The sequence below is a fragment of the Corvus moneduloides genome, chromosome 17 (genome assembly GCF_009650955.1).
Source record: "Corvus moneduloides isolate bCorMon1 chromosome 17, bCorMon1.pri, whole genome shotgun sequence".
NCBI lineage: Eukaryota > Metazoa > Chordata > Aves > Passeriformes > Corvidae > Corvus > Corvus moneduloides.
The window spans coordinates 7,979,427-8,003,304 of NC_045492.1; the positions used below are offsets into that span (position 1 = coordinate 7,979,427).

At 57.6% G+C, this 23,878-nt stretch overlaps 1 protein-coding gene across 3 annotated transcripts; it reads left to right on the top strand.

The window, feature by feature from the left end:
* The first annotated feature begins 11,219 nt into the window (after nt 1–11,219).
* LOC116452666 (tyrosine-protein phosphatase non-receptor type substrate 1-like) lies at nt 11,220–23,413 on the top strand. Of its 3 annotated transcripts, XM_032127315.1 has the most exons (9): nt 11,220–11,310; nt 11,662–11,791; nt 18,142–18,498; nt 18,709–19,020; nt 19,171–19,518; nt 19,774–19,872; nt 20,269–20,293; nt 20,680–20,719; nt 21,404–23,413. In XM_032127315.1, the coding sequence occupies exons 2-9, from the start codon at nt 11,719–11,721 to the stop codon at nt 21,656–21,658; spliced, it is 1,509 nt and encodes a 502-aa protein (XP_031983206.1). In that variant the 5' UTR covers nt 11,220–11,310; nt 11,662–11,718; the 3' UTR covers nt 21,659–23,413. The 3 variants fall into 3 exon arrangements, with proteins under 3 accessions (XP_031983206.1, XP_031983207.1, XP_031983208.1); XM_032127316.1 differs by lacking the exon at nt 11,220–11,310 and having other exon boundaries at nt 11,434–11,791; nt 20,272–20,293; XM_032127317.1 differs by lacking the exon at nt 11,220–11,310 and having other exon boundaries at nt 11,434–11,791; nt 18,148–18,498.
* Nucleotides 23,414–23,878: the final 465 nt, after the last annotated feature.

Genomic DNA, 23,878 nt, shown 5'->3' on the forward strand with positions numbered 1-23,878 from the left:
TGACCCGCTCGGTGGGTGTGTGTGGGAGGTCAGGAGCTGCCATGGCTGGGAGGAGCACAGGGCAGTGCTGGGGTTGGGACTGGCACCCACCAGGCTCCTCCTGCCACAGCTGGGGACTTTAGTGTGGAGCTGAGGTGGTGCCTGGATGGTGCTGGGAATGTTGGTGTCCCGGGGGGAGAGGACATGCAGGTTTTGGGCTGTGCATGGACACTCTGGGGCAGTGCCGTGCCAGGTTTATCTGGGCTGGTCCTCAGCATGGTGTGTGAGCCTGGTGCCAGGACCTCATGTAATGGCAAAGCCAAGGAAAAGGGCTGGGGAGGCTGATCTGGGCTGCACTGTGATGGGTTTCTGGGCAGCCAGGGGATGCTCAGGGGCTGCTCTGGCATCTGATCTGCTCCTGATGCTGAGAGGTGGGAAACATCTCCTGGAGGTGCCAAGGCGAGTGGGCTGGCAGGGCCTGCCGGGCAGTGGTGTGTGCCGTGGTGTGTGCCGTGGTGTGTGCCATGGTGTGCCGGGGGGCCAGAGTGGGAAGCGTGGGCTGTTCCAGGAGCTGACAGGGAGCATGAGCCTCCAGCAGAAAACACAGAGTAACAGAGGCAATTAGCCTGGAGAATGGCTGATGGAAGGGGCTGGTCCTGGCAGCAAGGGGAGGGGAGCAGTGATTTAATTAAGGCCGAGGAAGAGCATGGTCTCGGTTAGTGCATGGGCTGGCTGAAACAGGGGGATGCAGGTGTCTCCTTCATGTCCTGGGGGAGAGGAGAAGGCTGGCTGCACTTGTGGGGAGTGGGACAATGCTGAGCTGTGCTGGAGCCAGGGCTGGGCAAGGAGAAAAGTGGAGAGACAGGAATAAATGCCTTGTGCCCTGTCCTGGAGTGCTCCAGCTCAGTGATGAGAAGCAGAGACACTCCACAGTGGCAGTGTCTGTCACTGAGGTGGGTGCCCAGGGAATATTGTGTCTCCAGGAGCAGTCATCGCTCCAGCTGGTCTCCTCTGGTGTCTGACAGGGCAGCAGCTCCAGCCAAGGGCCTGGTTTGTGACTGTCTCTGTCCAAGACACCCTTTTCCCCTGCTCTGTCCTCATCTCTGTCCTAGCTACCGTGAGACTGTGGTGGCCACAAGCCCATCCCCAGGGAGAGACAGGCCAGTCCCTTTCCACATTAACATCACCCAAATAGCCACAGGTCTAAGAGCATCCAATGCCACAGGGCCCCCATGACACCACAGGCATCCAGTGATGGCATGGGGACCCTGTGATGCCATAGGGACCCCATGATGCCAAGGGGACCAGGCAATGCCATGGGGACATTGTGCCAGGATGCAGCAGCGAGCAGCAGAAGCTGGAGGAGCAGCTGGGTGCTTTGAGGGGGTTGGAGGGAGTGAGAGGGTCTCGGAGATACTTTGATTGTCCCTCAGAAATGCTTCATGGGTCTTGCTTATTCCTGCTGGCTGCCCTGAGCTGAGCTCCTGCCAGAAGAGAGAACCTGAGGGAGAAGTCCTGGGATGCTGCACAGTTGGATCCTGCTCCCTCCAATTCCAAACCTGTTAGCTCACCCCTTTGCAGCTCCCTGTTTCTCAGGCTTTTCCTTGGAAAGTGAACGAAGCCAGAGTAAAATGGTGACATGCTTTACACTGGTCCTGATTTATTTCACGTCTTACTATTGAATCTTATTCCCTGGTTTCACGGTTGTTGTGGATTTTCACCAAAGGGGATAAACAGGTCTGGGATTTGGGGTTGTCATAGGAACTGTTTCTGTGCCACAGCCTCACTGCCAGCCTCATCCCCTCCTGGGTTCCCGACAGAGTGAGGGCTCTCGCCAGCACAGTGGGGATATCTCCAGCCCCCAGGCACAGCCCCAGTGACAGTCAGGGTACGGGGCAGCCACCCCATGACACTGGAACACTGGGATGTTCAGAGAGGAGATGGACTCCCAGGCACTACCCAGCCATGCCCACAAAGCAAACTGGGACACCCAGGCTGCAGACCAGGACTTTAAGTTGGGAAGAGCTGGAGGTGTTTGGAGGATGCTGCTTGTCCCTGTGGATTCTCTGGTGTCTAATAGGAGGTTGTGCTATTGCAGTTATTGCTACTGGGGACCTCTCTGGCCAATCTGGAATAATTTTCATTAAATCCCTGGAGCTGAAGGGGTGTGGGGTGAATGGGGAGCTGCCCTATGACCATTCCTCATCTCTTCAATCGCAGGGGGAGGGGGCAGGCACTGAAATTGAAAAGTGTCATGCACATCCTTTGTGCCCAACACTCCTTTGGCCCATGAGGTCCTTCACTGCGGGACACCGTGAGGCCAAGGCTCTGGCAGTGATTAAAGAGGGGTTTCCAGGGCCGTGGGACAAGCAGGAACATCCAGTGCTTAAGAAAGAATCACTTTGTGCTTTCAGTGTTGGACGGGACATTGCTCAGGGACAATCACCCTCTGGAGCCGGCACGGGGAGGGCGGATCAAGCTGCAGTGCTGGGTCCTGCCGGTGCCTGAGTGAGGCTGCCAGGGTGGATGGGAGGGGGGTCCTGCACTGGGGTTCCCGGGGCTCTTCATGCTGGACCAGCTGTTGGAGTCGCTCTGGAGTGGTGCTGGTCCTCCCAACATCCACATGTACATTGTACCCGAAGTGAGCCGTGCATGCTCCTGGGGATGCTTCAGGTGGTTTTGTCCAGCGAGAAGAGCTTAAGGTAGGGAAACCCTTTGGGGAGCTCCCTGTCCCGAGGGCAGGATGTTGTGGGGTCCCTGGCGCTCCCTGCTCCTTCCGGCACTGAGCGACCTTAAAGTGCGGCTATGCTTGGCCGTGGCCCCAGCGCTGGCTGCCCCGAGCCCGGCACAAGTGTCCCTCTGCAGAGAAGTGCAGGGAAAGGGAAAAATATTGAGAGAGGCAGGAGAAGGGGGAAAGCAGGCGCTGCGGGAGGGAGCACAGCGCGGGCTGAAAGCTCCCTCTCAGCGGGCTTTTGTTCACCCTGGACGTGCCCAGCGATGCTGCCAGCCCGGAGGGGCTGTGCTGGCGCCGGTGGCTCCAGGCGATCCCGGAGCTCCGCAGCCTGCCCGGCGCCTCGTTCCAGCGACGTGCCCGCGGGCAGGATGCAGCTGCCTCCAGCGGGGACCCCTATCACCCCTCTGGGCTCGGCCCCTCGCCGCCGGCCTTGGGGTGGGCAGTGCTCGGACCCACAGCGCGCTCCCGAAAATAATTCCTTCTGACAGATCCATTTCTTCCACATGGTTCAGGCTTAATTTTATAATGGTATCAGTAGCTATGGCAACGTGTAAAAATAACGGATCCCCGAGCCCGGCACATTCTCCGTAAACAGCTCCCGTCTCCCGGAGCCCGGCTGGGTGGGCATCACCCCTTGCCCACGGCTACCGCGGCCGCTGCGGTTTGTGGTTGAGCTGGGATTCACGCGATGACTAATTAGCGGCGTTAACTGCTTACGCTTTGGGATGATGATTCCATCCGCTAATCCTTGGGGCTAGGCTGGGCTAATTGGGTGGATATCATTAACGCTGGCGGTCAGGAGCTGCCCTTACAGAGCTGCAGCACAACGAAGGCTGGAGCACCCCTCTGGCACCCCAGACCCAGCACAGGGCTGGCAGCCACGGGGGGCCGGGCACGGCTCAGCCCCCGCGGTGTCAGGGGGCCACCAGCCCCATTCGCTCCTACAGCTCGCCCCAGAGCCGTCGCTGCTGCACATCCGCGCGTGTGCACACGAGGGAACGTGCACACCAGTGCAAACAGGCACACGCAGATCAGGTTTCCCGCACGCAGGACCCCCCCCACCGCCAGCAGACATCAGCCGATGCCGGCGTCTGCCGCGGCTCAGAGGTCTCTGGTCATCACCGCGAGTGGATAATCCCAGGCAATATTTTCTAAACCTGTTAGACATCACACAGACCCTCTTAATCCCTGATGCCCCTCCAAGGCTCCAGCGGGATGGCAGCACTTGGCAGCTCGGATTTGCAGCTCCTTATCAGGGCCAGCCCCTTGGAGCGATGCATGGTGGATCCTGCCAAAATTAATCCGCCCGCTTTTTGTTGCCTTTAAAATTAAAAAAAAAAAAAAAAAAAAAAAAAAAGGACAAACCACACAACCCCCTTGGAGAAGCATTTTTCTCCATCCAGCCTCCAGCAGCAGGGCCAGAGTAACCCCAGCCCCACAGAGCTGGCAGCGCTGGGTCAGGCAGTGTGGGTGGATGTGTTTGGTCTCAACAGAGCCACAACAAAGAGACAACAGGTCTGGAGAGCCTTGGGGCTGCTGTGGGGACAACATGGGGACAGTGACCACAGGGACAGCCTGGCAGCAGGGCTGGGAATGGCCCTGAGGGCTGGTCAGCATCCTCTTCCAGGGGCTGGGTCTGGCTGTTTCAGGGGGTGCATCCCCCCCTGCATCCCAGCAGCTGTGCCATTCCCACCGTGAGGCATCGGATCTGGCACTGTCACAAATGACCCCATGAAGCTCCCACTGACAGACACACCATCTCCCTTTGCAGTAAAGACATGGGGTTGTACCAGGTCTCCTACACCTCATGTGCCCTCCATGGGACATCTCCCCGGCTCCAGCAGGGTGAGTGCCGAGGTGCCAGGGTCTCACAGCACAAATCCCACCTCTAAGCCTGGATTTTAGCACTTCACAGCAAGGGCTCTGCCAAGCAGGAAGCAATGGGCTGAGCTGGCTGAACATGATCAATCCCTCACGTTAGCAGTTTTATTTCCATCCACAGCTGCCGCAGGACTCTCAGGCAGAGCAGCCTCGATGAGCTCCAGCCGCCGGCCCGGCAGCACAGCGTTATCTGCTGCTGCAGCTTCGGATGCGCTTTCATGATAACGATTTGCAATCAACAAAGAACTTGGAGAGGATGCAGAAAAAAACCCCCAGCTGGCATTAGAAAACTGAGATGATATCGCTCTCCCCTCGGCCGAGCTCTGAGCTCCACCACAGTCCTGGTGGTACCGCCAAGGGGAGACCAAGGTCTTCTCCACCATCGCTCTGTGGGGCTGGCTGTGTGCTGAAGGATCTGAGTGCTGGCTCCCCATGAGCCAGTACAGTGCAGAACTTCCCCCTCTAGAGGGGGGAGGGAGGCTTTAGTTCAAACAGCTCCCAGGAGCCCATCAATGATTAACACCCAGCTCTGAAATGTCCCTTCACGGCTGGAGCTCTCTGCCTGACCCTGCCTGCCCTCCCCCCACTCCCTGCCACTTCCTCCTCCTCAGCACTTCTGCTCCTGGGGCTGAGAAAGGGTCCCAGGATGGACACCAAGGCTCCGTGTGGCTCTGGAGCCCATCAGAGCTGGGGTGAGCCCAGTCGTGCCACAGACAGACAGCACAGATGTCTCCCACAGTTTTGCAACCACTGGCACAAAGGGTGCAGGATTGGGGCCACCCAGTGTCCCTGATGAGCGCCCTGAGTGGGGGCCTCGTCCCTGTCATCAGTTAAGGTTGGAACAGCCCTCTAAGATCATTGAGTCCAACCATTCCCACAGCACTGCCAAGCCCACCACTAACCCGTGTCCCCAGGTGCCATATCCACACATTTGTTGAACACTTCCAGGGGTGGTCACTGCACCACTTCCTGTGCAGCTTAGTCCTGGGGCTGTGCACGTGTTGCAGACCCACAGCAGAGAGCAAACCCTTCTCTGGGACAAGGGGCAGGCTCCTGCCTGCCAGCAAAGGTCAGCACAGCCCTGCCAGCACTCGAGGCACCTCAGTGGGCACAGGCGCCAGCACTGCCAGCCCTGTCCTTCCCAGCTGGCAGTGCCGTTGGGTTTTCCTGGCCTGTCAGCAGTTTTACCCTAAAACCCCTCACTTCAGGTCAGCCAGGGCCGTTTCCAGGCCAGGCACAGGATATAAACCACCTTTCCTGCTCTGACACAGCCTGTGAGGAATTCCCCCAGAGTGTGACTGTGCTGGGCTGCATTAAGGAAGCCCGGCCGAGTCACCCTGTTCACAGCATCCCACAGGGCACCACTACGGGGTGGGAGCAGCCTGGGAGCACGGCCCGGCCCTGGATGGGAGAGCTGCACTGTGGGTATGGGCTCCGCCGTAGCCCGTGGGTTTTCCTTCCTGCTTGGCAGACAGTGGTGGACATTCTGGTAGTGGTGGGTGGTCTCACAGTGCCTGGGCTCTGCTGCCGCTGCTGGAGCCCAGGATGACAGTGTGTGAATGCCATGAGGGCACTCGGAGCATCGCTCCAACCCAGCAAAGCCCAGCGTGGGCAGGCAGTGCTGCATCCCTCCCTCATCCTCCCTGGAAGTCATTTCAGGGGTTTGGAGGGAACCAGCTGATCCTGGCAGTGCTGAGGATTAATTCAGTGGCAGAGGGACTCTAAAATTAAGGGATTTGGAGCCCTGCTCCCTAAGGAGGAGGCAGAAACAGGCAGTGGGTCTGGCCAGTGTGCACAGAGGGGCCTCCTCAAAAAATCCCCCATGCTGGGGAGCACCTCACCTTCACCCCACCCATTCCCCCACACCATCTGCACCAACTGTGCCTGAGAACTCTAACAAAGACCTGAGAGAGCTGAAATAACTCAGCTGTAACTCCTAAACCACCCAATAAAAGCTTGGCTTAAACAGTTACAGGCAATTCCCATGAGCCCCCTCAAAAGGTGAGGGGCAAAGCCCATGCACAGGCTGCTCAGAGCATCCCCCACAGCCCAGCCCCACCTTTCTCCTGGCAATCACAGCCTTAATGAGGCCCTTGCACCTCATCACCCTCTCCAGGGCCTCTCCCACATAAGGGGGTGATAGGGTGCACCTCTTCCCTAGCTGCAGGTGTTTATGGTGGTGGATGCTATCCCAGGAGTATGAGACAGGTAGGATACATCCCCCTGCTTCTTAAGAATCCCTGTTTGGAGGGCTGTGGGTGCCCCTTCCCTGGGTCACAGTCCATGAAAACCATCCCCACGTTAACATATTGCTTGTTATAAGTTAACATTGAGACAAACTAAATTAAGCTTCCCCTGTACTGGATGTCTCGGATTAAATTGGCAAGGTACCTAATGAAGCTGCAGCTCCATTTGTTGTGCTGGAAGCCCTAAATATCAGCAGTGTAATTGGTGCTCCCTGCTTCAGGAGACATTTGTGTGTTTCTCTCCCAGCTGAAAGCCCTCTTTGGGTACTGACTGAAGACTAAGGCATGGGGGGAGCAGGGGCTGTAGGATATGTCCACCTAGATCTTAAGGTAGAGGGGTTTTGAAATGTGCCTTTGAAGCTGGAGGATGGATGGGGTGAACGTGCCGCTCTCTGGCTGCGTGGAGGCTGCACTGTCTTGTGGGTACCAGAACAGACCTTGTGTGGGCCTGGTGCTCTGATGTGGTCATACTGGGTGTTTTGTTGTGGTGAGTTGTGAAAGTAACACCTCTCAGGGTGCTGGGGCTGGGCTGGGAGGTGTCTGGGGCTGGGACTGGGCCAGGCTGCCTCTGAGTTTCCTCAGGGTAGTGAGTCCCTGCAGCTCCATGTGCACGGTGCTGCGTTATTTGGGTTTATCGAGGAATCTTTGAGGTTGGAAAAGACCTCTAAGATCATTGAGTCATTATTGTGGAGGGCTCCTGCAAGTGCTGGCTGCTTGCTTGTGCTTGGGCATGGCTCTGTGCCCACAGCCCCAAAACAGCACATCTGGCTGCTGAATTTGGGGTATTTTCCAGGCTCATGTCCAAAGTATTGGTGTTTTTTTCTGTTTATGCCTAAGTTGGTTTGGGTTTTGAAGGGTGGACTGAGCCCTCTGGGACAACTGCTGGGTCTTGGTGTGATGTGGCCACTCAGGCTATTGGTACTGCTCCCACTGTGCCATCCCATGCTGGAGTGGGGATCACAAGGGACAAAGTCCCAGGCAGGGAGAGGCCACAGCCACGTCCATTAGTGAAATGTGATTCATTAACAGGCCCAGGTTTGGCCCTGCAGGGCAGAGACCAGAACCTCTCCCATCTCCATCCCCTTCGAATCCCCTCCAGCCAAGTGAGCCACCGCTGTTCCCGGGGGCCATCGGGGCTGGGAGAGGATCAGACAGGCAACTGATTAAGGGATGAAAGAACAGTCTGGGCAAAACCAGTGCTGCAGGACTTTCCACTGGGATCACCCTGGCAAGGCTGTAATTGTTCCCGTTGGATGCTGCCAGGCTCTGACAAGAGATGGGGTGCTGTTGCCCTGGCTGGGGATCCCTGTGTGTGGAAGGATCCCCACCTCCTCCTGGGGAGGGAGCAGATCCTGCTGTCTGCGCAGAGCTGCCCAGCTGGGAACACGGGAATGCAAAAAGCACGTTGATCCCGTGGTCCTGGCTGGGAATAGGGAAGGGGAGAAGACCCCTGCCTGCCCAGCCCCCAAACCTACAGGGGTGGCTGAGCCTGGCCCAGCCCTGCCACACGGAGCAAGTGCCTTCCCCAAACAGGTGCTAGCAGCACGATGAGAGTTCCTCACTGTTCCTCAAAGCTGTGAAAATCAACTTATTCTTGAAAAGCTCTCCTGAAATGCTGCCCTGTCCCCATGCTGGCTGCTGCCCAGGTCCTGGGGCCAGGGAGAGCCAAGCTCCGAAATCCCCCGGAGTCTCTGGAATCCTCCCTGCCAGAGTGGGGATTTTGATCTGAAGCTTGGAGATGCTGCTGAGTGAGCGCAGCCTGGGTGCCCGCTGGCAGCATGGAGAGCCTGGCAGCACTGCCCGCCCTGCCAAGGTGCCACAGCCTCCTGCTCACTGTGGGTGTTCTGTGCAGAAGGAGGATGATGATAATGGCAGAGTTGCACTCCCAAAATTTTGCATTGTCCCTCTGTCTCAGGCACACAAGGAGCCGAATCCTCCTCTCTCCCGGGATCCCTGCCTGATGCAGGGCAGGGGCTGCCCTCCCAGGGTGTATCCTCCAAACCTCTCACGTTGGAGCTGGGCCCCTGTGATGCCGAGTGGAAGGGCCATGGGTAGGAGGGGAGGGAGGCAGCTGAGCCTGCCCATATGCTTCCTAATGGGGAGCAATAGCAGCTCTTCCCGGGAAGCTCGCGCTGCACCATCTGCTCTGCGCGGTACCTTCTCTTGCAGAGCTTTTTTTAAGCTCTAACTTCCCTTCCCAAGCGCTCTGCGGTGGCTGCTGCTTGTGTGCAGGCTGGCTGTGCTCTGTAATCGCCTCAGAACAGGTTGTCTGAACCTTCAGCACCGAGCAGAACAGCCCAGACAGGCTGAAGCCAACCAGGCCTCCAGGAACTGTGCTTCCATGTAAAAATAACCAGGGAAGGTGGCTGGGAACGGCTGCAGTGTGTCCCTGGCATTTTCCCTCCTGCTGGGCACTCGCTTGCCCTGAGGGTCCCTGCTTCTGGACTTGGGCTGGGTGGGATGCGCTGCCCACAGTAGTGTAGCTGCAGGGTTTCCACAAACCACTGCTAATCCCATGGAATATCCTGAGCTCAGTGTGACCCCCAAGGATCACCAAGTCCAACTCCTGTCCTGGCACAGGACACCCCAAGAATCTCACCCTGTGCCTGAGAGCATTGTCCAGATGCTTTTTGAGCACTGGCAGGCTTGGGCTTTGACCACTGCCCTGGGAAGCCTGTTCAGTGCCCAACCACCCTCTGGAGGAGGAACCTTTACCCAATATCCAACCTCAAACTTCCCTGGCAGAACTTTATGCAGTTCCCTCAGGTGTTATCACTGGTCACCAGAGAGCAGAGCTCAGCACCTGCCCCCTCTGCTTCCTCTTGTGAGGTGCCTGTGGACCATAGTGATGTGTCCCCGTGTCCCATCCCTGTGCAAAGAAATTATTGCCATGTGCAAAAGGCCAAATCCAAGGGCTCCTCTGGATCCCTGCTCCTTGCTGGCTACTCTGGCCAGCTCTGTGAAGGGAAAGGATGGCTGTGCTGGGCTTCCCAGGACCAGTACGGGCCACAAATGTTTTTCCAGTGGGAGCAGTAGTGGCCACAGCCCTTGAATGCAGCCTCCAGCTGCCAGGGGATCCCAGACAGAGGTGAGTGCTGAAGCCTGAGGAGTTGTTCTCAGCTCCCAGCAGCGCTAAATTAAGGCTGGATGTGCCCCATGGGCGTAGCTGGGGCTGAGGGGGAGGCTGGCGGGGCCGGGGATGTGCGGGCGGACGCCGTGCGCAGATTGATGGTGCCAAGTCACTTCAGATATCTTGGCTGTGTTTGTGCGAGGCTCTAAATAAAACCGACAGCCCCGGCGGCTGCCTTGGGAGGGAGGGGAGGAGGGGGGAGCTGGCAGCGGGTCCTCCAGTATGGCACCCAGTGCTGTCCTTGGGGACCCGGCCCAGTGTGGGAGAGCGGTCGGTGTGATCTGTGCTGCTGGGAATGCTGCAGGTGATGCTGGGCGGGCTGGGAGCTCCTGCTCTGCAGTGTCCACCCCATCCCTGGGTGGGCAGAGGGGGTGGTGCTGGGAGCTGCCAGCATTGCACCTGGCATCCCAGGTACCTGGCTTGGCCTGGCTGAAGTGCCCCTGGGCGGTGGGAGAAGCTGTGACAGGTGCAAGCAGGGGAGAATGTGTTCTTGTGACTCCCCTGGGAAGGACTTTGTGTCAGGGAGAAGCAGGGCAGTGCAGGGATATGAATCCCATGGATGCTGACACCTTGACACCCTCCTCCTCCTCCTCAGCCCTGTCTACCATTACAGCTGCCTTGTCCTCAGGCTCTTGCTTCTCCCTGCTGCAGGATCCTGCTGAGGGGACATCACGGGGATGTCCCCGTTCTCCCAGCGTGCTGTGCAGAAATTTCCTCTCCCTCCCCATCCACCCTCTGCCTGTCCTGCACCAGTGTTCCCTCCTGGCCCTGACCATCGTGGGCCAAGCTGACCTGTCCCTGTGGCACTGGCAAAACACCACCCGTGCCTCTGCCACGGGCTGCCACAGCTCAGCTCTGCGTGGTCCCTTGGGAGGTCCCTGGGCATTTGGGACCCCCAAGGCTGGGTGCTGCTTGTGCCTCTGCCACGGGCTGTCCTGGCTCAGCCCCAGGTGGCCCCTGGGTGTTCAGGACCCCCAAAGCTGTGTGCTCCTGCACCCCAGGGATGCTGGGCTGTGTACTGTGGCCGTGCCGAAGCGGTGGCTACACTGGCAGCCTGTGGCGAGTAAGGACACCCCCACCCCCGCAGCCCTGGGGCCACGGAGCCGCCCCCCCTCTGCCCCGACCGAGAGGGACCGGGCACCCCGGGGCTCCCGGCGGCCGGTGCCGGGGGTCCCCCCCCAGCCCACCTTAAGGCAGCCGCACACCGGGTTGACCGGAGGACTCTGCCCCGGGGCGGGCGGGGCTGGCTTCGCCCCCGCCACGGGGGGAAGCGGCGCTAACCCGAGGCTGCTGCGAGCCGGAGGGGGTCTCGAAGCTGGGGCCAACTCCGTCCCTCCCCGGTACCACGGCAACGGAGGCGGCGCGGCGGCGGGGGGGAGGCGGCTCCGCGCGGCACCGGGGCACGCGCCCGCCCGGGGCCCCGCCGTGGCGGCCCCGTCAGCGGCCCAGAGCCCGGCCCGGTGCCCGCGGGCGGCGGCGGGGCCGCGGGTCCGTGTCGGTGCGTGCGTGTGCGCTGCCCGCCCGCCGCGGGGGGGGAAAGGGGGGAGCCCGGCCTCCTTCCTCATTTTGGGGCTGAGAAGAGCGATTTCTTTCGCCAGCTGCAGTTCTGCGCTTTTTTTTTTTTTTTTTTGCCCTTTTTTTCTTTATGCCGTTTTTTTTTTTTTTTTATTTGTCTTATTTATCAAACCCAGCCGCCGAGCCGGGCGCGGGGCCGCGCTGTGAAGCCGCGGGCTCCGCTCCCCGCACCGATGGAGCCGCATCCCCGGGATCCCGGCCGCACCGCCTGGGCACTGCCCTGCCTGCTGCTGCTCGCCCTGCCCGGTAAGCCATGAGTCCTACCTGCTTCCCTGCTCTTCTCCTTGCCCTATTCCCCCCTTTCCCTCCCACCTTGCTGCCCTGCTCTGCCCTGTTCTCCCCTTTCTCACGCTGCTCCTCTCCTGTGCTTTGCCCTGTTTTCCCCCTTTTTTCCATCCTGTTCCTGTCTCTTCTGCCCTGTTTTTCCACCTTTCCCTCCCTCCCCGCTCCTCTCCCTGCTCTGCCCTGTTTTCCCCCCTTTTCCCGCCCTGCTCCTCTCCTCTGCCCTGTTCGCCCCATTTCCCTCCCTGCCCTGTCCTCCGTTTTCCCCCCGTCCTCTCCTCTCCCCGCTCCCGCACACCTCCGGTACCGACATGACGCCGCCTCTCCGCGCACGGTTGCTTTGACCTTTCCTGCGGTGACCTAGAGAGCGGCGATGGCCGAGGGGCTCCCATGGAGCCCTCGCCCGGCGGTTCTTCTCAAACCAAACTTCAAGGCAGGCAGACATTCCCCTTCCCAGCGAGGCAGGGAATTCGGCAGGGGCATGAAGAGGCATGTTGTTCCCACCCATTCACCAGCACCCCCTGCCAGCTATGGGTGAGGCAAATCTCAGCGAGCAGCCCGAATTCCCACTTGGAGATGGTAGTGGAGAAGGCATGGGGAGGCTCTGGTGAGGCTCTGCCAGGAACTTGTTTTTCTTGCCTACCCCACTGTGGACTCTTTCTCTGCTCAACTGTTGGGCACTGAAGCGGTGGGATTGCAACACCTCCGGGCGCCCTGTGCCACGGAGCCTTGTGTCATCTCAGGCTCAGGGTGCCCCAGGCCTCCCCGCAGCTTGTGGCTCCACCAGTCCCTTAGAAAAGCTGGGGGACACAGCAAAGGACAGTCAAAGTGTGCCGCTCTTGGCTGTTTCTGTTCCTTTACCAGCAGCAGGAAGTCTCTCATCCCACCAGGAACGAAGCCCTGTGGTGACTGCTGCTTTCAAGGATGTTTCCTTTCTAGGGTGTTTCGTTTGGGTGATTTCGAAGGAATCGCTCTCCTCCCTGCCAAGGGAGGGATGGGGTTTTTGAGGCAAACCTGCAGCGGTGGTGATGCATCTACAGGAGCATCTCGCTGCTGAGCTTCTTGCTCTATTCCAATCCCACCGCTTCCAGCCAGATCTCATTACAAACGGCCCAGCCCAGGTTCCATGGGGGAAACCCACATTCTCCCAAGCCCATTGAAATATTTACCATCAAAGCTTTACTTGGGCAAGGAGTTGGATGCAAACTTGGGCAGAAAGCAAATGCTTTCAGCACAGCACTCCTCGCTTTGAGTCGCCTGATCACAACTGAGAAGTGTTGGCCCCAAACTGAAAACTCCGGCTGCTGAGAGCCAAGAAGGCTTTGGCGGTGAGCGCAGCTTCCCAGTGAGCCACTGCGATTTCCTGCGTGAAAGAATAGCTCCAGCAAAGCTCCTGAACTTGATTAAATGTGGTCTTGGAGTAAGAACCCCATTTCTTTGAGCTGACCATGGGAAAAAAACCCACCCCAGGGTGAAAAGCCCTGGCTTGTGAAGTGGTTTGCATCCCTGATTTTAGGTGCAAACGTGCATGTCTTTTTTTTCCATACGGTGAATCCCTCCTGGGCCATGGCTCAAACTAAGCTGAACTCCAGCAGAGTTGGCCCAGGCTCCTACTGCTGGCTGTTCAGACAGCTCCTGCAGAAGTGAAGGGGAAAAGGAAAGGTCCTGGAGGAGACCTTCCTGTGGGGCAAAGGCAGCGACATGTGGGAAACCAAACGGCAAAGCCCCATTGAGAAACTGTGCCCTGCAGAGCCCTTCCATGCCTGTGTGTCTCCACAGAGGGTTTCAGCTGTGCTTCCCAGAGCCTCTTCTAAAGGGGAATTCGGTTTGCTTCTGGGGCTTTGGCTCTTGGGATGAATTTCTGCTGATGCTGGAGGAGGGGAGCTTGGAAATGGTGGCTGCGTGTGAGCCGAGGCTTCCTCTGATGTCACAGATGTAAAACACAGCCTTTACTACAGCCCTCCCTGAGCGCCTTGGGGTCTGCTCAGGGCTCGACAGCTATCCCCGGGGCTCTCCTTGCCTTCCCTAAACAGCAGATTCCAGGCCTTTTATAGGCAGCACCTGTTAGTTTCCGCCCCTAGCAGCCCTGCTGCAGGTGAAATTCCAGCAGGATTATTTTGGGGTTCCCTTGCCCATTGGCCTGTTTCTTCAGTGAGTGACCGTGGGGCTTCGGATGCCGGTGACCAGCTGCACGTTGTTTCTGGAACACACAGCCATCCTAGAGCTCTTTCAGAGGAAAAAAAATCTATTTTTACCAGGAAGCATCCAAGCAGCCTCTCCTGAATTAAACCCCGGCCTCTTGCAATCTGTTCAATATCAAATACTTCAAAAGGTGGAATATAGAAAAAAATGTGTCACCAACATGGAAAACTTGCACTGCAGCAAGAGCTGGGATTATTTTGCTCCCAAATTAAACTGAATAACGGGAAGGAGGCAGGCTCTGCCAGATCGTGCTCCTGCCTCTGCTCCGGGCTGGAAGTGCTCCGGGTCTGCACTGCGAGGGTGCTCCCACCTACGTGGGAACTGTCAGGTGATGCTTTTCAGGGCTTTAAAACCCTTGGCTAATTCTGGAGTGTAGGATAGAACAGATTACAGGGTCAGAGCACCTAAATTCCCCGTGATCTTGGGGGCAAGAGGATCGTGTTCCAATTCCCGGTGGTTTGAAATCCAAGTCTAAGAAAAAAGTGTCATCAGGCAGCAGGAGAGAAGCAGGGAAACAGAGAGAAATTGTGGTGTCCCATGTGTTTGTGGCATGAAGACCTCCAGCATCCCACTTCTGATGCACAAGCATGTTGTGAGCTGCTGGGAGGGAGCTTGGCTGAGCTCCCAATCCCACTGGGTGAGCACCTCAAAAGGGGAAGGAGAGGGGGAGGTCGGCTGCATGTGAGGAGAAGCTGTGTTCAGGAGAAAGAGGAAAAGAGCTTTGGTGGAAACTTTGCATTTTCTAACTTGTGTGTTCTGGGGTTTTCTGCCAACTTCCCCTTTGTGTTTTTCCCATCAGGGTGGGGGGGGGGGGGGGCTTGCTGTGAGCTGCTGTGGGGGATTGGGGTCTTTCTGAGCAGTGAGGGGTCAGGTTGGTCCTTGTGTGGGGTGTTGGATGCAGGCAGGAGGTGGAGAAGCCAGGTCTGACCAGGACTCCTGCTTCTTGGCCAGGAGGTGCGAGCTAATCTTTGTTGGGGTGTTCCTGTGGTGGATCATGGCTGGAGCTTGTGTGTCATAGATCAGAAATCGCTGAACAGGGTGATCTGAGCAGAGCTGGGTGAGGGTCTCTGAAGCAGCAGAGCAGAAAACATGTAAAAATACCTCAAAGCCCCATTTTAATCCTATCTGAGGGGCTGCCTGGAGCCTCATGGTGTTTTCTGCCGTGACCAAGGGCTGCTAGTGAAGCCCCTGGCCAGGCAGCGCTGCCGGCAGTGTGAAGCCCTTTTTCTCCTCTTTAGTCTGGGAGCAGTAGAAGTCAGGAAAGCACCTTGCATCCTATGCCTGGACAACAGCATGCTCCGTGCCTGCTAATCCCTGGGCATGGGAGGCAGGCAGGGTGCTTGCACACTGCTGCCCTGGTGAGGAGGGAATGCAGGCTCGGTGATGTGGAATGCTTACAGACCATCCACGTTTGGCTGCAAATCTGGCCCCTGGGAGAGATCCCTGCTGCTTGCAGGGATAAATCCCTGTGGTCCCAGGAAGGCAGGACCCTTGTGCTGAGGCAGCGGGGAGCCCTTGCCGCACACCAGGCGTGGCAGCCACAGGCAGGGCACCGAGCCACGCTCAGCTCAGTGTCCCAGTGCTTCTCTGGACGTTTCTCTGGGACCCATCACTGCAACCAAGAAATGAGCTTTGGGGTTGACCCCTGACACTCTTGGGTGTTGGGGTTAGCTCTGGGGCCCCAAAGCAGGTACTTCCCCAGCTCTCCCCCTCAGCACACCACGTGCCTCGTGGGGAGATGGGCAGATGGAGAGAGGGAGGATGAAGAGGAGGTGCTCGGCTCGCTCGGGTTGGGCTGTGCAGGGCAGTGCAGGCAGTTCTACCCAGTGCAGGGCACCCTCAAGGGGACATGGGGGTAACCACTCCATAGAAGTTGCTTTTGCAGAGGGTTGCAGAGGGGAGCAGTGAGTAACACGCTCTTCACAGGGCACAGAGCATGTGCTGGGGAGCGGGCCTGGCCCTCGGCTCCTGCTCTGTGGCCACGCATGGGACGTGTCCTTTGCTGTACTGAGTGCCGCCCACTAATGAGCTTTGTTTGCCCAATTTGGTGGAGCCAGTACTTGGCATTGTGGCCCCCCAGGTATGTGGAAGGGCTGGGGGTTTGTGTGGTTGCTGCCTGTGTCACCCCAGTCTCTCTGCCTGTGTCACCCCAGTGCCTGCCTGTGTCACATCCCCGTGCAGTGGTTTGGTGAGAGACGGATGATGTGATGATGCTTCTGTGCTTGTGAACTTCCTCTGTGCTTCTCAACCATTTCTTGCAAAAGACTGTCAGCAGCAGGAGATGGAGAAGTTCAGGAGATGCCACAGAAGCAGATCCCAGTGGTGTTTGCCCTGCGTCAGCACCGTGTTCAGCACATGGAGTGCACGGGACCGCTGCTCCCTGCAGTTTGGGTGTCACCTGAGAAGCATAGGGTTGTCTCTCAGGTGCCCAGAGCACCACAGCTCAGGTGCAGGACCAAGGCTTAGAGTGAATGACTCATCTGGACGTGACACAAACCAACTCTGTCCCTCTGTGCTTGTTTTGTGGGAAAAACTTGTTCTGGTGTCGAATGCTGCTGCCGTGTTAATCCTGACATGCCTTCAAAGGGAAACACCAAGGCCTGAAGGTTTTGGCTGAGGATGCTGTGGAATGATGCCCTGGGCAAAAAGCCTTTAACTGGGGCAGTCTGGAGAAACTGATCCTGGTAATTCTGGCCGTAGAGATTGAGTAATTCCACACACAGTAGAACAGAGAACATCTATGGGTACAGCACATACCACTGTGAGTCAGGAGGGATTAGCAGCTGCCAAAAATGAGTTTCTGTGAGGGCCAGCTGTGGCCAGAGGGGTCAGAGCAGCTTGTCCTACAGCGGGCCCTCCTGGGACCATCCAGCCAGAGGTTATCCTGCTGTGTCCCAAGGGAAGCCTCAGTAGGAGTTGCTGTCCTGGGTTTCCCTGAAAGGAGGCTGTAGCCAGGTGGAGGTCATTCTCCTCTCCCAAGGAACAAGCAACAGGACAGGAGAAAATGGCTCCAGGTTGTACCAGGGGAGGTTTAGGTTGGATATTGGGGAAAAGTTCTTCACTGAAAGGGTAAGAGAGCTGACCAGGGCGGTGGTGGGGTCACCATCCCTGGAAGGATTTAAAAGATGTGTGCATGTGGCACTTGGAGTCTTAGTTTGGCTAGGGGCTTGGCAGTGCTGGCTTAATGGTTGGACTTGGTGATCTTAGGGCTTTTCCAGCCTAAAAGATTCTGTGATTCCATGATTCTGGTGTGAGAGATGTGGGTGCTGGTCCATGTGCTCCCCATGCTGCTTAGCATTACCTGCTCAAACACAATGATCTGTGTGACCATGACACTGGTTCTGGGTGCCACAGCCGCCTGTTACCAGCAGGTGGATCTAAGTGGTTCCCCCACTTCTCTCCCCATGTGGCTTAAAAAAAAGTTCCTTTAAGCAGTGACCAGTATTGAAATCTTTCATGAATTTGGTTGCAATACCTATGTTGGCATGGGAAGCACTCACAAAATTAACCCCTGGGTAACCCATGGATGTGTAGGGGGGGTTATCTGGGACATCACTGAGCAGGGAGGTGAGGCACAGGTGACTCGATTAGGGACCAGTGGTGTGGAGATGTTCCGAAGGGGATGGCTCCCTGTGGTTGCTGCTGAGCAGGAACAGTGCCAGCTTGGCTGGTTTTGGTGGGGGGATTGGCTGTCTTCTGCTGGGATCACCGGGGCTGGGATTCCGTATGGAAATGGGACAGAATTCAGGACAGAAAATGCAATAGCATGTTGGTAATGGGAGCCAGCTCTTTGGAGCACATCATTTTGTGCTGTTCTTTCTCCTGGCTGATAAAGCCAGGTGGCTGTGGGAGACAGCCCAGTGTGTCAGAGGCATGGGCAGCTGGGATGTGCTCCATGATCTAGCCATACAGAGCACAGGACAGTCACCAAGCAAAGCTCCATCCAGCTCCACTGCTGAGCCCTGTGGGCAGAGCACTGTGCCCGTGGGCACAGCTGTGTCACCTGTGGTGTCTTCTAACCGAGTGGGGTGCTCAGCCTGTCCCAACTGGGAGAAGAATAGGGAGTTTGGATGTGTGGTGCCAGGCGAGACTTGGTCTCTTTTTTTCTCCAGGTGTGGGTGCCCAGATGGATCAGAACTTCAAGCTGCAGCAGCCCCAGGACAAGGTGCTGGTGACAGCGGGAGAGACACTCACCCTGAACTGCACCATATCCGGAGTGGCTGAACTGGGTCCTGTGATGTGGCTGAAGGGCTTGGGCAGTGGGAACAAGACCATCTATGGCCAGACAGGGGACTCCTTACCCCGTGTGACGAGAGCACTGGTTGGGTCCAACACAGACTTCAGCATCCACATCAGGGACGTTGAGCCTGAGGACATGGGCACCTACTACTGCGTGAAGTTTGCCAGGGGAGTCACTGGTGTGCAGGAGGTGCTTCAGCATGGAAGTGGCACAGAGGTGTCCGTGCAAGGTGAGTGGGGCTCCCGGAGCAGCTCCTGCTGGGAACCAGCCCAGCGGGGTCTGCTCAGGCTGGGCAGGGATGTGGAAGGGCTTGGGAGCGGCTCCAGGAGAGGATCCCATGGGCCATCACCGTGCCCTTGTAGGAGACCCTGCTCCTGGCAGGGCCAGGGCTGGGCAGGGGACAGAGCCTGGTCTGATGGCCCCGTGCTTCTCCCCACAGCCAAACCCAGCCCCCCGCTCGTGTCCGGGCCTGAGCAGAGAGCGATGCCGAGGCAGTCGGTGCCTTTCACCTGCACGACTGGAGGGTTCCTTCCCAAAGAAATTGGGGTGAAATGGTTCAAGAACAAGGACCCCATGACGGCTCAGCCGCCTCAGGTCACCGAAGAGCCGGTGAAATCCTACAGAGTGTCCAGCACAGTGATGGTGACCCTGCAGAAGGATGACGTCCGCTCGCAGCTCATCTGTGAGGTGCAGCACTCCACGCTGCCGGCCCCGCTGCGTGGGACGTACCAGCTCAGCAGGACCCTGCGAGGTGAGGGCTGGGGGACTCGCACTGGGGTGTCCCGCTCCTGTGGGGCTGGGGGCCCTGGGAGGAGGACAGGGGATCCTGGGGCAGGGACAGGGCTCCCTGTGGGCAGCAGAGCTGGAGATGCCAAACACCAAGCTCTGCCTCTCTTCCCAGTTCCCCCCAGTGTCGAAGTGCGTGCTGAGCCGAGCCCCGTCGAGGTGAACAAGACCGTGACCTTCACCTGCCACATGAAGGAGTTTTACCCAGCAAACATGTCTGTTTTCTGGCTAGAGAATGGGATTGAGATAAAGGAGGAGAACATCTCCCGGCCATCGGAGCTGCCCCGGGGCTTGTTCGAGCTGAGACGCCAGGTGGAGGTGCAAGCGACGGAGGAGAAAAACGGGTCCACGATCACCTGCGTGGTGGTGCACGATGCCCAGGCCCCTGTCAACTACTCAGCCGTCCTGTGGATCTCCAACCCGGCCCAGGGGGGACTGAGCAAGGGGTCCCAGATGGATACGGGTGCGTCAGAGCTGCTGGGATGGGGTGCCAGGGCAGCTGTGTGGTGTCACCCTCTGAGGAAGCTCAAAGTCCCATCAAAATGTGGTTGAAGGACCAAATCCCCATATCAGGGGGCTGGGGGATGTGATGGTGGCAGGCACCAAGCTGTCCTCCTTGGTGCTTCATGCATCACTGTGCCAATCCCATCTGTGAGGCTGCAGGGACTGGGAGGTACCACGTTCCTGGGCCATGGTGACCTTTTCATTGATGTTTCAGACGATATGCTCATCTACATCGTGGTGGGCGTGGTCTGCATCGTGCTGGTCCTGCTGGTGGTGGCTATTCTGTACCTCATCCGGACGAAGCAGATCAAGGGTAAGGGAGCCGAGTGTGTGGCAGGGAGGCACCTGCTCCCAGCCCCATTTTTCTTCTCTTTCCCATGGGTTTCACATTGCCCCATTGGACAATAACTTCTGGCAGTGCAGCTGCAGGTCCGGCCCCATGGGGTGATGGATAGACCTGCCCATGTTGTTTGCAGGCTGCAGGAAAAGCTCTGCCTGGTCTGACCCCTGTCCTGCACCTCCTGTGCTCCCCTAGGAACAGTCCTGAAAGAAACTGATTGAAACTCCAGGGAATTGCAGGCACTTGCCTCTGGGAAAAGATGTGTCCATGTCCTTGAAGCAGTCTCTGCGTGTGTTCTCTGTGCCCAGGGAAATGGGGCATTTGTCTTATTTTCTGAATTATTTCTTTCCTAAACTACTTCTCTTCCAGCAGGTAAAAGCTCGCCGTCTGCCAGGTGAGTGCAGATCTCTTCTACTCACTGGGTAACCTGTGGGAACTCTGAGCTGGACACCTCCAGCCCACAGAGTCCCTCAGGACTGGGATAGAGCTGTATCCCCAAAACTTGTGAAAGGGACGGCAGAGGCACAGGCTCTGCCCATCTGGGGGCTCTGTGCCTAGGGGGATTTTTGGCTTGTGGTGGGGCTGAGCAGGCTGGTGGGAGCTGGTCTCTGGCTAGCAGACAGGCAGCTGGACCAGCACATGAGCCAATGCTCAGGACCTGTCTTGCTGGGTGCAGCTGCAAGGACCTTGGCTTGCATCTGACCTCCCCAGCTGCTCCATAACTAGGGAAGAGGCAACAGGATGCTCCATCTGTCTGACTGTTTTTGTCCCTCCTTCCAGGTTACATGAGCCAGAGAAGAGCAGCGAGGCCACGACCCAGGTGGGTCATCCTGGGACTGGGGAGGGAGAGTGGCTGGGAGCCACTGGAGATGGGAGTGGAGGGTGGTGGTTCTCCAGTGAAACATCTCAGTGTCTCCAGTGGAGGGTGATGGTTCTCCAGTGAACATCTCAGTGTCTCCACTCTGTGGCTGGAGGTGGAAGAGAAGCTGCCCCAGGAAGAGGGTAGCTACTTCGCAGCATCTTTTATGCCTTCACCCTCCTTCCTCCTCCTCCTCCTCCTCTCAGTAAAGTCTGGGTTGGTGCTGCCGGGAGAACCAGCTGTGCGATAGCCAGCCAGGCTATTTGTGGAGTTATTTTGCATTTGGTGACGCAGCTACGAGCAAAGTCGTGATCAGCAGCAATCTGTCCGTCCCACCCAGGCTCTGCCAGCTCCCACGTGGGCATCACTGGGCAGACTGGCCCTGCTGGGATGGAGTGTCTTCAGCGATGGCTCTGGCATTGTGTCAGTGGCTCTGAAGCCAGAACAGGGTGACAGGGTGGCTTGTGATTTGAAGCTGTAGTATGGGGTAGAGCATGGCTGCAGGGTGGTGGCTGCTGGCATGGTTCCCCCATACAGGCAGGGACTGTGGCATCCTGGGCTGAGCTGCAGTGGGATTGACTCCAGAGCAGGGCTGTGGGTACAGGGGGATCTTCCCAGAGGAGGAACTCTTTGTGCCTCACACAGGAATCTGACCCCAACAACCTGACCTACGCGGACCTGAACTTCGACAAGGAGAGGAAGACCATCCGCCGGATGGTGGAGATGAGCCAGCAGTCGGAGTATGCCTGCATCCAGACCAACCAGGCACCCAACGGCGACGACAACCTCACCTATGCCGACCTGGACATGGTGCACCTCAGCAAGGCACCCAAGCGGTCGGCCCCACGCCCCGAGGAGGCCGGCTCTGAGTATGCCAGTGTCCAGATCACCAGGAAGTGAGCAGTGGCTGCTGGGACCCCGTGTCCTGCAGGGACCTGCTCTGCTCCTCCTGTGACTGTTCTCTTGGAAGCACTGGGAGCAATGTGAAGATGCGCTGCGGTACCTGTGTTTTAGGATGGAAATGGAGCCCGCAATACTTGTGGGGGTCTTCTCCCATCCAGAGAGACATGATTTTTGGGGCCAGTTTGGTCTTGGGGCTTCCAGCTCCATCCCTTCAGGACCCCCATATCAGGGGTTGCTCAACCTCAGTGTGCCGGCTTTGCCCGCATGCAGATTCAGCCAGCGGAGCAGCAGCTCCTTGGGAAGCTCCGGCTGGGCTGAGGGGACAGGTATACAGTGCCTCCACACCAGCTCTCATGGGGATGCCACTGCCTGGCCCACGGCTCCCCAGGACCAGCAGGGCCCCCACACTGCCTTCTGGGGCTCTGCCACCACGCCTGGACACCAAACTCTGGCTTTAAAGGAAGGACCGAAGTGTCTGCCTCTCTTCCCAAGTGTCCCTTCTGCGGGACCTCCGTCTCGCCCCAAGGCCAAGAGGCTGAAAGGCCATTTGTACTAGTTTGATGAGAGACTCAAAATCAGAGCTACAATTTAATAGGAAAAATCAAAAATAAATGCAGTAGTACAGAAACACTGACAGAGTCAGGATACAACCTGACAGCCTGTTGGTCGGGGTGGTGGTAGCAGTCTGATTTAGTGGTGGCTGCGGTCCTCCTGATGTGATAAATGTGGTTCTGTTGAAGCAGTGATCCTGTGGAAGGGTCTGGTCTTCCTCTGAAGATCCAGTGGTGGCTACATAGCTCTTGTCCTCTGGGAATCCTGTAGGTCAGGGCTGCCTGTGGTGTTCCAAGCCCCAGATTATATCCAGCTAGGAATGCTCGGTTCCTCCCCCTGGGCGGAGCATGCCACGATGGGATGATGTAATTTTATAAGTCGTGCAGTGAGGCTTGATGGCTCATTAACAGAAGATATCGAACCAGAGGGAGTTATCAGGGATGTGTCATGGAAGAGATAAAGAACCCTGCCCCACCTGGTTTTAACAGATGGTGATAGAATACATACTTTTGGTTACATCTTACACTGTAAGACACCATTGAGCCGAGGCCCCCACCCCGCCGTCCAGGGGAGCTCCAGGTCTGGCTCCCCAGCACCGAGCATCCTCCTCATCATCATCATGTTCCTGTGCACAGCCTTGCCCTGCACTGGGACCCACCAGCGCTGCCCCAGGCTTGTACAAAGCGTGCGAGGGCCCCCCAGCCTGGCTCCCCCCGGGAGCTCCCTGCAGGTACCGTGTAACATGTTTTGACTGTTTGACATGTAACTGTTAATTTTTAGAGCTGAAACCCCCAATGTTTTGTGTTGTACGTGGGTGTACTGCTGTGTACTTAACACTAGACTAAGATGTGCAAAATTAAGACCGAGGCCTCAGTAAAGAACCCCCCAAACCCTACAGAGTTTATAAGAGGCTTATATGTCCCCCCACCTCCCAGCTCTGTCTTGGGGGCCAGGCAGGCTCCCCCCAGCCCACCCATGGGGACAAATGTCTTCCATCTGTCCCCTTCCTGGGCCACCGTGTGGAGTCTCACCCTGTGTTGGCTCCTGCAGCAGTGGAAATGTGGGGGGCTGGGGGCACCTGGGGTCCTTGGGAGTGCTTTGGGAGCAATGTGACTGCTTGTACAGGCTTTTTTGGGGTTGGTTTTTGTTTTTTTTTTCTTTTTGCTTGCAAGATATTTTTATAATAAAAGTGAAAAGTCCTGTGCTGCTCCTGCACATCAGCGTCTCCCTGTGCTCAGGGAGGTCACCTACTGGGGCTGCAGGGTGAGGTTGGGGGTCTGTGTGTCCTGCAGGGAGGAGGAGAGGGGGGATTCATCCTGCACAGCCCTGTAGTGTGCTCTGGAGGGAGGGAAGAGGAAGGTAGGAGGTCGAGGCTGGGGTGAGGGCTGTGGTGCTGGTTCCCTTGGGCACCATGAGATAAGGGAGCAGTGCACCCCACGGGCAAGGACTGACCAGGGGCTGGCCTGGCTGCATCTTTAGGTGCAGGGAGCTGAACTGGAGCTGAGGTGCCCAAACTGGAGTGCAGGCTCTGTGCTGGCTCCAGCCTGTGCTGTGCGTGAGCTGAGTGTTCCAGTGCTCTGCAGTGACCTCCCCCCTTTTCAACCTGGAGCTGGTGCCTGGGCTGTGTCTGGGACATGAACTGTCTCACCAGAGCCAGGAACTGTT